This window comes from Psammomys obesus, unplaced genomic scaffold, assembly GCF_907164565.1.
Source record: "Psammomys obesus unplaced genomic scaffold, mPsaObe1.curated_primary_1811, whole genome shotgun sequence".
NCBI lineage: Eukaryota > Metazoa > Chordata > Mammalia > Rodentia > Muridae > Psammomys > Psammomys obesus.
Window position 1 is genome coordinate 6,277,465 of NW_026596125.1, and position 15,916 is coordinate 6,293,380.

The following is a 15,916-nucleotide window of genomic DNA, read 5'->3' on the forward strand; positions in this document are numbered from 1 at the left end:
ACAAGTGAAGACCTTTCTAGCGTGGAAAGAGATATAGATTAGGTTCTTCCAGTCTGCCGGGAAGGTAGGGTGACTAGAGCATGTACCATAAAGCAACCAGGACTGAAAATCAAGAGTCTTCTCTTGACACTGGAAGGAAAGGGTATGCGGGGTCTGGGAGAAGCCACTGTACAGTGAGAAGAGTAAGTACAGAATTGTTACACAGACAGGTGATAAAGACTGAGAGAGCGGAAGAATTAGCTCCATTTCTGGATTGCCAAGGCACAATCACTCCTCGTTCTTTTGGCAAAGACCAAATCTGAACCATTCTGTACGCCAGCCATCGGCTGTCCACACACGCAGAACCTGCGCTGGGGGGTTCCTGAGGCTGAGTAGGCAGTTGTCATGTGTCACCTGTGTGGGCTCAGCACACATGTCACAGCTCTGTTGTCCAGGTTTTATAAATATTAGAGTGAAGCCAGGGCATGGAAGTACATGCCTAGAGAGCAGAGGCAGGAGGATTTCTGCAAGTTTAAGAAAGCCTGGTCCACATAGAGAGTTTCAGGGCAGCCAGGGCTACATAGACACCGTGTCAAAATCGGTTAATCTGTCTAGAGTCAGGGCACTAGGAACAAGGACCAGGCAGTGTTTGGGCCTTGGAGCTTTGCCTGAAGAGCTGAATCTTTTCCACTGTGTACACCTGCAAACGGAGGCAGAGCTGAGCATGGTGACATACCTAGAATCTCAGCAGTGGGATATTGAGCAGGAGAGTCTACAGTTCGAGACCGGACTCTATGTATACACAGCGAGAACCTGCTTCATAAAATTAAAATGTAGTGGCACGTGCCTTTAATCTCAGCACTTAGGAGACAGAGGCAGGTGGATCTGTGTGAGTTCAATGCTAGGCTTGGTGAGTTCTAGGACACAGGGCTACATAGAGAGACTCTGTCTCAAAAAAACCTATAAAGAGCCAGGAGGTGGTAGTGCATGCACACCTTTGATCCCAGCACTTGGGAGGCAGAGGCAGACAGATCTCTGAGTTTCAGGTCAGCCTGGTCTATAGAGTGAATTTCAGGACAGCCATGGTTATACAGAGAAACCTTGTTCCAACAAAACAACAACAACAAATAATAATGTTCAGTAGGTAAAGGCATTTGCTGCCGATCGTGATGGCCTGAGTTGGATCCCCGAGATCCACTTGGTGGAAGGAGAGAACTGATTCCTACAAGTTGTCCTCTGACCTCCATACATGCTGTGGAAGGTATGTGCTGATACATATATAATACATACACATAAATAAATATAGAGGGCTGTAGAAATGGCTCAGTGGTTAGCAGCATGTGTTGCTCTTGCAGAGACACTAGGTTTGCTTCACAGCCCCACATGGTGACCCACAACCCTCTGGAACTCTAATTCTAGGGGGTCTCATGCTCCTTTCTGATCTCTGCCGCACCAAGCGTGCACCTGGTTCACAGACATAGCTGCTGGCAAAACACTGTGCACATACAGATAGATAGATGATAGATAGACAGACAGACAGTAGATAGAGAGATGTAGCAAGAATATTTTAAAGAATTAGAAATTTTCAGCCAGGCATTGTGGTGCACGCTTTTAATCCCAGCACTCAGGAAGGCAGAGGCAGGCTGTAAGTTCAAAGCCAGCTCAGTCTAGAAAGCGATTCCAGGACAGCCAAGTTGCACTGAGAAACCCTATCTCAAAAAAAAAAAAAAAAAACAAGAAAGAAAGGAAAGAAAAGAAAAGAAAGAAAAACATAAAAATAATTTTAAAAGTAAAACAGAAGAGGTGAAAAGTATAATAATGATCATCTGAAAGTCTGCGTATCAATGCGGAGTGAAACTGGCATGTTGCTTAGCCTGGAAACCCATGAAGGTACAGGTGAGTGGAAACCATTTGGTTGGGGTAGACATGCTAACCAATCAAGTGAAACCTGCTAGCCCAGACATTCCCTCACTATGTGTGAGGAAGACGGGGCGCGTGAGAAGCTCTGTCTTAGCTTACTTTCTGTTGCTGTGATTAAGACCATGACCAAAGGCAACAATTTGGGGTGGAAAGGGTTTGTTTCATCTTACATTCTCACGGTCTATAACTGAGGGAAGTCAGGGCAGGAGCTCGAGGCAGGAACGTGGTAGGAGGAACTGAAGCTGAGACCACAGAGGAATGCTGCTCATTGGCTCACTCAGTCTGCCTTCTCACACAACCCTGGACCTCCTGTGGGGGAGAGACATTGCTTCCAGTGGGCTGGACCCTTCCCCAGCCACGTCAATCGTTAATCAAGAAAATGTCCACAGGCTGGACCGCAGGCCAGTCTGACTGGAGCATGTTCTAAGTTGAGACCACAGCCTCTTCCCAGGTAACTCTAGCTTGTGTCAAATTGACACAAACAGAACAAAACAAACCTCACCTAACCAGCACAGACTCCAACACGAGGAGGCCAGGGGAGTCAGGACAAAGCTTAAGCATGATTCCAGGTGACAGAAGTGCAGCAAGAACAGAAGGCAGAGGCAGGTGCATCCTTGAGTCCAAGGCCAGCGAGAGAGAGTCCAGGGTGCCCAGCACTACACAGAGAAACCCTGCTTTGAAAAAGATGAGAAGAAAAGAAAGGAGGCTGCAGCCATGGCCTGTTAAAAGCTGATACTACATAAGCACTGAGACAACAGAGCTGGGGAGTACAGCACCTGACTAGCGTGCATGAGCCCTGGGTTCCATCTCCAGCACCACAAAAATGAACAGTTATTAAACCCAAAGAAAAGACAGAACTGTGGGAGAGAGGACCCTTGTCTCCCTTCTTGCCTCCTGTCTACCCTGCAGGAAGCTGCAGTCCCTGGGCTCTGCCTTCTTGCTTCTGACTGGCTTAAGAAATGGCTGCATTCCTTAAGTGTACGTCATGGTTTGATGGCGAGAAGGACTGATGTAGCCAGTTATGTGAGCATTTACTGTGGCCACACAAAGGTACCAGGGAATTACTCTGGGAAGAAGAGTGTGATGAAAGAAAGCTCAAAGCTCAGCTATTCCATAGTGGGGGAGCTCATGCATAAAACCTGAAGAAGAAATGCTGGCTATCGGGGCTGGAGAGACTGCTCTCTGTTTAAGAGCACTCTAACTCTTCCAGAGGTCCTGGGTTTAATTTTTAGCCCCCAACCACATGGTGGCTCACACTCCCAGCCCCTGGGGAATCTGATGCTCTCTTCTGGCCTCCATGGATACTGCACATACATGGTACACCAACATACATTTAGGCAAACCCTTATCGCATTCAAAAAAAAAAAAAAATAGTCAAAAATTTTGCTTGGCCATGATGGCGCACACCTTTACTTTCAGAACTCTGGAGGCAAAAGTGGGCATGTCTCCAAGTTTGAGGCTAGCCAGGTTCCAGGATAGCCAGGACTACATGGTGAAACCCTGTGTAAAGAGGAAAAGGAAAAAAAAGAGAGAGAGAGAAATATCATAGGGAACCCTTTAGCACATGAGACAGGTAATCTCTGTGAGTTTAAGGCCAGCTTGGTCTTCATAGCAAGCTCCAGGACAGCCAGGACTACAGAGTGAGACCCTGTCCCTCCATCCCAAACGTGTGTGTGTGTGTGTGTGTGTGTGTGTGTGTGTGTGTGTGTAGCCTATAAAATGGTTTAGCAAATAAAGCTGCTTACTCCCAAGCCTGACAACATGAGTCCTGGGGACCTGCATGGTAGGAAAGAACTGACTTCTGCAAGTTGTCCTCTGACCTCCGTACAATGATACAACAAGCACATACATAATAAATAAATAAATGTAATTAGAAGAATGTCATGATAGAGTGCTGGATTAGTCAGCACAGTACTTGCTGAGTGGATCTGAGGACCTGCTTTCAGATCCCAGCACCCATATGAAAAGCCAGGCATGTCACTCCAGCTCTGGATGGCAGAAGCAGATCCCTGGAGCTCACTGGCCATCAAGTGCAGCCAAATCTGTGAGCTCCAGGTTTAAAGACCTAGTCTTAAAAATTAGGGTGAACTGAGCTCCAGCTCTAGGACCCACATGGTGGAAAGAAAGAACCAACTATTGGGAGTTGTCTTCCAGCTTCCACAAGTGTTTCATGAAATATGTGCCTGCTCAAGTGAAAATGCAAAACATTTTTTTTTTTTTAATTAGGCCAGCTATGGTGGGACACAACTTTAATTACAGTACTCAGGAAGCAGAAGTAAGCCTATCTCTGAGTCCAGCCTGCTATACACAGTGAGTTCCAGGACAGCCAGCACTATACACCAAGACCTTTAAAAAATAAAATAAAAATAAAGTGGAAGTGGTTGGAGAGATGTCCCAGTGGCTAAGAACATGTGTACTGCTGTTTCAGAGCTAAGTTCAGCTCTCAGCATCCATGTGGAAAGGTTCACAGCCCCCTGTAGCGCTAGAGGCTTGATGCACCCACAAAGATAGACACACTTGTAAATAAAATAATTTCAAGAAGAAAAAGCCTTCATAGCCCTATGTTCTCAGCACCGGGGAGGCAGTGATCAGAGGATCCAGCCCAAATCAGCAAGTTCTGGTCCACTGAGAGACAGTCTCAAAACTAAGGTGAATAGTGATTGAGAAAGAGCCCCTCACTGACCTCTGGCTTAGCTACATGTACACTCACACAGAATACACATTTAATCAAGGACTAGCCAGGTGTAGCTCATGTGTGTGGTCCTAGCACTGGGAAGATGAGGCAGGAGAGCTGGTGTGGGTTTAGGCCAGTGTAGGTGACAGAGTCAAGGAATAGGTCAGAAGAACCTGCCTCATTTGCTCTGGCAGCACAAACACTGAGCTGGAAGACACAGAAGAACCAGCTAACAGATGAGGGGAACCTGAGGTGCTGCAAACTGTGGTAGTAAGCCTTGTGGGACCACTTGGCTCTGAGCTTTAGAATAGGAAACTGCCTGCTGACACATACCTGTAAGTTTAGCAGAAAGTCAGAAGACATTTACCCAAGGTAATTATACATATACGTGTGTGTGTGTGTGTGTGTGTGTGTGTGTGTGTGTGTGTGTGTGCAGGAAAAGAGAAAAGAAAAGGAAAAAAAAAAAAGGAAAGAAGAAACACTGCCGTGAGTTGTTACAGCTTGCCTGCCCTTGGAAAGATGAATTTCCAGGTAGAACACAATGTCCTCAAAGGCAAGTCCAGGGGGAACTCCAGCTGCCCTGGAGTCTGGTGTGAATAGTAGAGAACTCTTGCTAGTCCTTTAGCAGCATCTGTTATGGAGGGAGAGACTCAGTATGGCCCCGCTCCTAACCCAGTGTGCTGAGGTAGAACTGGCATGGCCATAGAAGGAAGCAGCTGGGCACGCAGAACTTAGGAGGGGAAACCCAGAGCCCTGTCAGAGTGGCACCTGGCCTCTGGTCCCCAGAAGGCATCCTCACAGCCTTAGGGGATTTTGGTATTCAGTGAAAAGGGAATTCTTGACAGAGGTTGGGAAAATGCTGACTTACAAAAAAATGAAACCAGTTCATTTTTCCTCTGTAGTCCTCAGTCCAAAATGCCAGCGTTCTGTGAATTGCTGATCCGAGAGGCAGCACGTTAAATCTAACCCTGCTGTATCTATTTTTCTAGAAGCACCTCTTAAAATAAAATTTTGAGAAGCACAGTCTTGTATTCCAGGAAGGCAGTTCTCTTAAGAGCTCAGGGAAGCCTGGTATGATGGCACAGGCCTGTAACCCCCAGTGCTTGAGAGGCAAAGACAGGAGGATTGCAAATTTGAGGCCAGTCTAGGCCACATATGGAGCTCCAGGCCAACCTTGCCTACATAACTGGACTTATAAAAGTGTGGGAGATTGTGTGTGTATGTAGAGAGGGTATGTGTGAATGCATGACCGTATCCACAGTGTGCACGGGGGGGGGGGGAGGCTGGGGCTAGGCACTGGGTGTGTTTCCTCCATCCCTCTCCATCTTATTTCTTGAGACAGGATCTCTCAAGAAATGCACTGAGCTGACAGATTGATTAGACTGGCCAGGAAGCTCCAGGGATCTACCTGTCTCTAGTGTTCTGCCCAGTGCTAGGCTTTTAGACACCTGCTGCCTATGCTAGCTTTTAAAGATTTTAAAAATGTATGTGTGGAAGCCTGCATGAGTACGTGTACCACATGAATGCAGAAGAACTTCCGATCCCCTGGAACTGGAGTTACAGGCTGTTGTAAGCCACCACGTGGGTGCTGGGAATCCAAAAGCTCTGCAGGAGCAGTAAGGGCTCTTAACCCCAAGCCACCTCCCCAACCCATATGCCCAGCTTCCACATGGGTGCCTGCAGATCTGAACTGAGGTGAGCACAGCTTTACCAGCCCAGCCCCCACTCCTGAGGTGGGAGAATTTTTAAATACGGTAATGTTTTTAACTAGTATCAGAAAGAGCAGAAGTTACATCAGCTTTTATGTGCATATTGCCTGACTAGAGGCTTGTTACTTAAGGTCACTGGGTTTCTGCTTTTTTTTCATCTTTAAGGTGAGGGAAATAACTCCTATTAATAGGGTTGTTATGAAAATGGAAGGAAGTGACGTATCTGAGGAGCTTAGCACAGGATGGGGCACCATGATCTGCACTCAGGAAGAGTGCTGGCTGTGCAACAGAGCTCAGGTAACATGGAAGGAGAATGCTGACTCCACAGAGTCCTCTGACCTCCACACATGCACCATGGCACCCACACACCACACAATAATTTTTTAAAATAAGTGGTATCAGTATTATTGTGAATAGTTCCCTGAAAGCCCAAAGGAGGCATAATGTCTCTAGGTACCAGTGTAGGTATGTAGAGAATTAAACACACAATTCAGAATTTTAAAAAAAAATTTTTTTGGCAATATCTAGGAGGAGAGGTGTGTTATACAGCGCAGGTAAGCAGCAGGGTCAAGAGCAGCTAAAATTTGCTGGGTGTAGTGGCCATTCTGAGGACAGAGACAGACAGAACTCTGACTTTGAAGTTAGCATGTGAGTTTTAGGACAGAGAAACTCCATCTTGAAAAAAACCAGGAAAGCAAAAAAGAAAAGCAAGACAAAAAATAAAAGCAGAACTGAAATTCAAGGACTGGGCCTTGAAAGACAAATTATGGCCAGCATGAAAGGCTTTGTTTGTTTGGAGCAAGAAGAAGATGTAGGTCTTGTTTGGAGAGAATAACATTGAGCAGTGACAGAGGAAGCAAAATATACTGCGGTTGTATTCTGTTTCCATCGCAAAGCAAATGGTTATCAGCTAGGAAGAGCCATCCAGGGCAGAACCATGCTTTCACATCTCTTAGGCCACATAGATTATGCCCCAGCACAGCAGGAGAATTGGTAGATTCGAGTCATGACCATCTGGGGAATGGAGGAAGATGGGTGCCAACAGGCTGGAAGCATATAAAAGTTCAGGATGCTAAGAGCATCTTGTGCTTGTGCTCAGGACCAGTGAGCTTATTATCACTCTCAGGAAAATTCTGGACTGGATTATTCAACAAGGAGCTTTGAATGCTGTCAGAGAAACAACCCCGAGAGATGGAGTCAGGCTAATGAGTGCTCACCTGTCTGATACGAGGAAAGACATGCTATGGCCTTGCCTAGGCAGCAATCAGCCAGACATCCTGGGTATGCTCTGAAACCTTTATAGGCAAGACGGAGATGTCCAGAGAGCATACAGGAAGGTGATGGCAAAGGTGGATTTATTTATAATTGGTTAGATGAATATACATAGAAAGCAGTGTTGTCAGTCTGTCTGCCCAGCCCAGGTCTGTTCTCAGTTTAATCAACGACTGGACTGAGAATATCAATGCCAAGTCAATCGATCAGTTATGTCAGTGATGTAGAGTCTGGAAGCAATGCCGAGATGATGGATGCGGAGTCAAGTTCAGAATCATCCAAACTACCTGAAACTCTAGCCAGCTAACATAGTGTTCTGTTCTTAGCTTCCACAGTGGACAGGAGAGGAGAGGGTAGCCTGTGGGAGAAAACCTGAGTAACATTTCGTTGACAGCGGGAATGCTGTATGAGTTGGTAGTGTGATGAGGTTGCAGAGAAAGACAATTTGATGACAGCTTTAATAGAAATAAGCTGCCCCGGACAGGAGTGATCACAGAGCCCCTGAGATCTGCGCTGGTTAGGCCACATACTGTATTTATTTCCACACACGCCACTCCACTTCCGGACATGGCACTCTAGCTCTGACAAGCTCAAATGAATCCAAGGGAGGGTGACTCAAACGGATGGAGGATTTCAGAACCTTGTCAAGAGTGTAGTTGAAAGTTGGGGCCATGTAGCCAAGAAAAAGAGGCTGTTGATGGGACGCAAAAGCAGCCTCAGGGATGCCAGGGAGAGGGATTCAACTACCGGGCTGCTTAAAGGCCGGTGGGTTGAGAATTACAGGGAGGCAGATTGCTCAGCCACCATCTCCCTCGGTGAAGCAAGTCTCGGGGGATTTTCTTTGCCCTCTAATCTGGCCTTTCCAGAGCACCAGAGGTTGACTAGTACCTGACAGCATTTACTCCTGGTCTCCTTTTCAAGACCTTTGTTCAGCAGGGAACTGACCTGGCCAAAGGCAGTTTGGATGCTGGGCCCAGGATAACAGCCAACAAATTTCTATTAGCCATCACCATTCCTGCAGGAGGAGCCAAAAGCGCCTGTAGGACCCCATGCATTGTTAGCGGCCTCACCAGACTCATCTCATTTCAGTATGATGGTGGCCCTGCTCTTACTTTTTTCATCTAGGAGATATTGGAGTTTAGGGAAAAGGTCAGGCTCTGTAGAGCACATGATGGTATACACCTGGAATCCCAGCACTCCTGAGGTTGAGTCAGGAGGAGAACAATGTGTGTTCAAAACCAGCCTGGGAGTTGGAGGGGTGGGGTGCTGACATGCCTCAACAGATTAAGGCAGTTGCACAAAGCCTGAGGGCTTAAGTTTGAACCCTGAGCTCCATGTGGTAGGAGAGAACTAACCATGTAAGTTGTCCTCTGACCTCTGCACACTGGCACATCTTTGCACACACACTAAATAAATAGATGTAATAAAAAGACCAGCTTGGGCTACATGTCCGGACCTTGTCTCAGAAAGAGAAAGGTCATTTGCCAAGGTCACCTAGGACTTGAACCCATGATGTTTGATGCTCTGCCCCCTACAGCATGTTCCTGGTTCTGTGTCCCCTGGGCCTCCCCAGAAGCCCCTCTCCTTCCCAGCCCCCACTCCTGATAACTCTGCCTTCTCTGTAGAGAACTCGGGGAGATAGCCCAGCTGAAAAATTGGGCCATGCTGCCGAGCACACTACTTATTTTTTTATGACTAAGATTAAGCTGACAACCATGCAAAACATTGCAAACCTGTGTCGGCTGCAGATTTAATACCTCACCCAGCCCACACAAATAATTCATGCTTCTGCATCGATGTCCAGAAAAAACAAATCAGCAAAAAGCCGGGCTCCTGCGTGTGTGAAGCAGCCACCTTTCCATTGAAGCAGCATGCCGGAAATACCCAGGCTCTAGGAATGCAGATCTAGCATTTTGAGATTTTTTTTTTTTTTTCTTAAAAGATTAAGGTATGTTTTCTCAAATGATTGAAGGTTGGTGGGAGGTGTAACTGTGGGCACTTGTCACATTAATTCTTCCGATGATTAAGCTCTTTGCTGCTTCTTTAAAGCTGTTTGCAGTTGGGTTTGATGTCCTCTTTCTGGGTGAGTGTGTTGTGGCAGTTACCAAGGTGACTTTAGCTGACTTTCAACAATTTATTTTTCCCTCCAGCTTGAGACTCCCTAGCCCTGTGCGCTATGTGACTCTTCTCTACCAGCCCCCACCCGCCCTACCTCCAATGGCTGTTCATCAGCCTTTTTGCCTATCCCGCAGAGGCTGGGATCCTCCAGAAGGTCCCGCCCCCAGCAGGCCAGGCCTCAGCCCCTGGGCAGCAGGGCAGCATGGGGACAGGAGAACCTGTTATCAGATAAGAATCATATCCTGGCTTTGCCGCTTAGCTCACTCAGTGGGGTTCAGGGTGGGGCTCAGTGGTAAAGCATTTGCCTAGCATGCATGAAGCTCTGCATTTCAACCCTGCACCCCCAAAATAAACTCCCACTGTAACCTTGATGTTATCTCTGCTCACTTTATTTATAAAAGGGCTAATAGTTTCCATGCTTGCTGTGAGGACCCAGGGAGGAACCTGTGCATTTAATGGAGAGCCTGGCATAGACAAAGCACTCAACAAACATGGCTGCTCTTGTCTCCTGTGTTCTGCTCTTGTTTAGGCCCCAGGGGCACCCCATGTCACCTCTGAGCCCATCAGTCGTGCCTGGATGAGATGTGGGGTGCCCTCGTTGAAGGCAGGCATAGAAGGTGGTCAGAAGCCCACAGTTCACAAGCTGGCCTGCCCCAGGCATGCTCTTTGTTTGGCCTTGGATATGTCCTCCTTTTGAAAAGGAAAGAGGTAAATTAAACAGGTTTCTTTCCGATCTTGAAACATTGTGCCCCTCTTGGGCAGTGTTTGTCTCCCTCACAGTTCTTGTGAAAGTGCTTGCCAAGGGAAAGGCAGTTCCCAAGGCAGCTTTGGGAACCACAGGAAGGGCTGCCTTGGTGACAGAGGAGTCATCTGGGGGTGGGTCCTGGGAGGAACAGGCCAGCGGGAGCTGAGCTGTCCAGCACCTGGGGAAGGGTGGGCTGAGCCTCTGCCTTGCTTCCAGTGCTGACCGCAGGCTTGCCCTGGGGAGGGTCCTGCCTGTCAGGTGCCTTATGGCATATGAGCCCTTGTGCTCACCCTACATTTATAAGGTGAGGCCTGCTCCTGTGTGGCTGTCCAGCCCCTGCCTGCTGCTTGAATTATTTAAAAACAAAAATGACTGCTCCTCCCCTAGTATTTTGATGGACACTTGAAGAATTGTTCAACGGCCCAGACCAGAGTACTGCCTTTTGCATGGAATCAGTGGATGACTCTCTTCTCTTGGGGTAGATTTGAAAGGCCAGTGAGGACAGCTGAGTGTGAAAAGCAAAATTTAGATGACAAGGCACCCAGTAGTGTGCCAGCTGTGGGAGAAGCTGTTTGCTGGGAATCTGACCTGGATGGGTCATGAGGGACAGTGATAGCTTAGTGGGGCCAAGGTCACTGCCAGAAGGTGTGGTGTATGCCACCACACACACACACACCACATACATACACTACACACACCCACCATATACACACACACATCAGACCACATACATACACTATACACACACACCACATCACACCACATACACATACACACAAACGCACATAATCATACACAAAACATCATACACATAGATATGCCGCACACATACACACCACACCAGTGACGCTCACTGACTTCACCCGCCTCTGACTGACTCCTAAGGGCCCAGCATTCACCCCTCAGCAAGGATTGTGCTACTCCCAGTTATCACTCCCATGACCGCCTTGCCTGGCCCTGTGCAAGGGTGGGCTTGTTCAGCACCCTGCCAGGGTCAGCTAGCCTGACCTTGAGCTGCTGTCTCCTGTCACCTTGGCCAGCTGAGAGAGCTTCCAGGCAGGAAAAGGAAGTCTCTTTAGAGTGCCTGCAGATTTCCTGGGCAAAACAAGCCACTGTGCTGTGCGCTTTTGTGTGTTGTTGGCCAAAGATGTGGGCTCTAGAACCTGAGCGACTTCAGATCAGGTGCCAGCCCCGCCTCTTCACTGACTGTGCAGCCTGGGCACGAAGCTGAGCCCCTCAGTCCCAGTGTGCCTACCTCATGGGGTGTCAGGAGGGTAGCCAGCCAGTGAGAAGTGCCTGGCACCGTGCTGGCCCTTGGCTGGTGCATAGCAAAGGTGGCTGTTACTGCAGTTAACAGGCACCATAGTTGCTAACCAGGAACTCTGCCAGAAAGTCCCATTTGCTCCTCTCCATGCTTTTCCCCTTGCGCTTCGCTTTGCAGGAGCCGCAAGGACAGCTTGGGAAGCGACAGCTCCTCGGCCGTTATCCCCCGGGAGCTGATCCGCACACGGCAGCTGGAGAGCGTGCACCTGAAGTTTAACCAGGAGTCAGGGGCCCTCATCCCTCTCTGCCTAAGGTGAGCCGGAACAGTCCTCAGAGCCTCCACAGCGTGGCTTCCCCAGCACAGCTCCTCAAAAGCCATTTTAACCCGACAGGTGTCTGTGGGCAGTTGATGCCCAAGCAGAACCCAGGGCTGGAGGTGAAAGAGAGCCACTCAGGCAGCTCTGTCCTGGGCCTGCATGGGAAACTGGGGGCTTTGGGACTCCGTGTCGCTGGTCTCTGCAGTATCTTTCTCATCCAAGCCTCTGGGCAATACAAGTGGTTGAGAAGTCTTCAAGCAAAGCAGCAAGACCAGATGACCCTGCATCAGGGAGAGACTGTTCTGCATCTCTTAACCTAGAGCAGTGACAGCCCCAGGCACAGAGCGCGCGCGCGCACACACACACACACACACACACACACACACACACACACACACACTGGTCTGTCCTCTGGGTTGGCTGTGTATTTATTTATTTGGTTGGTTGGTTGGTTGGTTTATTGAGGCAGGGTCTCACTTTGTAGCACTGGCTGGCCTTGAACTCACAGAAAGCCTACCTCTGAGGGCTTAGATTAAAGGTGTATATCTACACCTGGCTCTTTTATCAACTGGTTCTCTGAGAAATTTCAAAGTCAGACTCTGGGGACCCGATACCGAGAACTCTCATTTATCTAGGAAGCATCCTTCAGCTGTGCCCCTTGTGGGAGGTCCAGTGACCAAGAGAGTCTGGGACAGCCCTGCCATCTCATAAGCTGGGTCATAGGGCAGTCCTACTGAGCTATCAGGAGTGGGAAGGTTCTGACAAGTTGGGCTGTCCTTCCTCTTGCTGGATGCTTTTCCCATGCAAGATGCTCAGTTCTTTACAAAATCCAGTGACCAACCAACCCAGCAGACTCCTTGAGGGACCAGAAGCCCAGCTCTGTCTCTCCGGCTGCTGTGAGACTCAACGCCTGCCCTGTGGCCAGGACTCAGCGCAAGGCTGGATCTCTTGCAGCTGGCCGCCTCCAGACCCTTTTGAATTCCATCCTCACTTTGCTAGCCGAGAAAGGAACAAAAATCCCTCTAAACTTGAGGGGACAGTAACAAGGAAAAAGGAATTGCATGGTTTGAACCCTGCCCACAAACCTAAGAGCCAGAAGTGGCGGGTGGAGGGGGAGTTAAGAGTTTAGCCAGCCTAACCAGGGCAAAGGTAGCAAGTGGCCTGAGTGAACAGGACCTCCCAGGGCCGGCACCAGATTCCAGCTATTTCTTCCTAGCAACTTCTTGGGCACAGGCGTGGGCTTTCAGTCTGGGGAAGGGTTAATCTGAAGCAGCCTGAGAACGCAGTGAGCAGGTTTTGCCTCCTTCAGTGCACGGAGGCATGCCTCTCCTTTGGCTGCCACTGCCTGCCCTTCCTCCACATGTATTTCCAGACTGGGGGCTAGTGGTGGCTTCTTTCAGTGACCCTGCTCAGCTTCAGATTTCTCTGGTTTTGCATTTTTAAATCGCCTCTAGGATAACTGCTTAAATGTTACAGGAAAGCCCAGAATAAATGGAAGATTTTACATGGGCACAGAAGTATTTTACTGGGGACACAAGGCACCGGGCACGCTGTCACCTTCCTTCTCTGGCCTCAGTGTTCTCCCCTTCCCTGAGGTTCTTTGAGCACTGATCTGGTGTGTCCCCTGCTAGGAGCACTTTGGGAGGATGCCTTCAGAGGACTGGTGGTGGCGGCCTTTCACTGATGTACTGCAGTGAGCACCACGTTTGGTTAAAGTCCCCTGTGGGTGGGCAGGGGCGCTCTGCCTCAGGGAACACTGCTGTGTAGCCCCAGCACCTCGGCTAGGTGTTCCTGGGCCCAGATTCCCACTGTCTCCGTGTTCACATCCCTAGGGGCAGACTCCTGCATGGCCGGCACTTTACCTACAAGAGTATCACGGGTGACATGGCCATCACGTTTGTGTCCACGGGAGTGGAAGGCGCCTTTGCCACAGAGGAGCACCCTTACGCAGCTCACGGACCCTGGTTGCAAGTGAGAAGCACCCTTCCTTTTTTTTTTTTTTTCCTTCAACTCTTCCCTTGCTGCTTGCCTTCCCTCCCAGGACAGCTCCTATGGCACCCATCCTGAGCTGGGGGCTGCCTCTTGGATGCAGAGCCTGAGCTCTGTGCGTGGTTATGAGTGCTGCTGCTGTCATACAGATCTCCAGTGACTATATGGAAACCTCACCAGAATTTATAGGAAGTGAACCCTGTGACCAGAGTGGGCAGGTCACCAGCAGCCAGAGCTCCCTGCTGGCCAGTCAGTTGCTCCCTCTTGCTCCTGATGGAAACCATTGAGCAGAACCCAAGTCAGGCATAATACTTGGGGCTAAGAGCCTCTTTCCAATGCTGTTCTGCCCAAGTCTCTAAGGGGTCATTAGCCTGATCCACCATACTTCTTTTTGGCTTTGGACTGTGTTTTAGAGCAGGGAAAAGGCAATTTACCTACCTTCTACAAGAAGGTCAAGAAAGGGAATCAGTGAATTGGGCACAGTGGCACACACATATAATCCCAGCACTCTGGGAGGCAGAAGCAGGTAGATCTCTATGAGTTCGAGACCACCCTGGGCTACAAAGCCAGGACTACACAGAGAAACCCTGTCTTTTGTTTGTTTGTTTTTAAGATTTATTTATTTACTATGTATACAGTGCTCTGTTTGCATGTACACCTGCATGCCAGAAGAGGGCACCAGATCTCATTATAGATGGTTGTGAGCCACCATGTGGTCGCTGGGAATTGAACTCAGGACCTTTGGAACATCAGCCAGTGCTCTTAACCTCTGAGCCATCTCCCCAGCCCCTGAGAAACCTTGTCTTAGGAAGGAAGGGAGGGAGGGAAGAAGGAAGGAAGGAAGGAAACAGACCGGGCCAGATGTGTTGATGCACACCCTTGATCCCAGCACTTGGGAGGCAAAGGCAGGGGATCTCTATGAATCTGAGGCCAGCCTGCTCTACATAGAGAGTTCCAGGTCAGCTAGGGCTACAAAGAGAGATCCTGTCTTTAAAAAAAAGAAAAAGGAAAGAAAAGAAAGGGATTCAAAGGGGCTGGGGAAAGAGAATCTGACCTACATCCAAAGATAACCAAGCTTTGTCTGTGATGTTAGAGAAAGCATGGGGGAATTACAGGAAAAAGAGAATTACACTGGCTTTGTGGATAACCCAGTCTGGGGTCTTCACTATTCTTAATATCGGTATGTTTTTGTCTGCTTGTGTCTGCTTGCAGCTGATGCCCTCCTCTCTCAGAGCCACCTCCTCCCTGCCCACCACCAAAGTCCTAACCCTTAATTAAAACAAACAGCAAACAAAGGATGCCAACCACTCTGCTCAGACTAAGCCCAGAGGTAGAAATGGAAGCTAGTGCTTTAGGGATATTGTGCTCCATAAATTATCTTGCCTTTTTCCACTGCTGTTATTACATTGTTTCATAACAAAATTACTTTGAACCATAAAGTTATAAATACATTTTAAAAGTCCCACTTGGTAACATTAGATTTCTGTCTGTGTGGTGTTGGTAGTTACTGTAGCAAAAGCTCTGAAGTGTAACATTTGAAATGAACCCAGCACAAGTGGAAAAGGCCTCCCACATCCTCACTCCCACCCCTAGCCATGTCCTAGGTTGCCATCCTTGTCTGACACCCAGAGGACACAGTTCTCTTCCCATAGACAGAACGTATAAAGGTGGGAAGTGGTGACCCCTCAGGAGACCCCAGCCACAGAGTCCACGGATCATTATTTCAGTAAGAGTGCAATGCCAGCAGGTCTTCGCCGAAGCGCCCTCTCAGTTCCTGTGTGTGCACTGGCAGTCCAAGCACTTTGAGGAGGAAATTAGGGACTGGAGTCTCCCTAGACTAAAGAAGAGTAAGAAGAGTGTCTGCCTTTTTTTTTCTTTTTCTTTTTCTTTCTTTCTTTCTTTCTTTCTTTCTTTCTTTCTTTCTTTCTTT

General features: G+C 48.6%; 1 protein-coding gene across 2 annotated transcripts in view; it reads left to right on the plus strand.

Moving 5' to 3' along the window:
* Positions 1–15,916, plus strand: part of Sufu (SUFU negative regulator of hedgehog signaling) — a 96,167-nt gene that overhangs the window by 67,844 nt on the left and 12,407 nt on the right. For both annotated transcript variants that reach the window (XM_055591558.1, XM_055591559.1), the window contains exons 9-10: positions 11,859–11,993; positions 13,830–13,968. In XM_055591558.1, the coding sequence (XP_055447533.1) occupies positions 11,859–11,993; positions 13,830–13,968 (274 nt within the window). The remainder of the gene's footprint in view (positions 1–11,858; positions 11,994–13,829; positions 13,969–15,916) is intronic.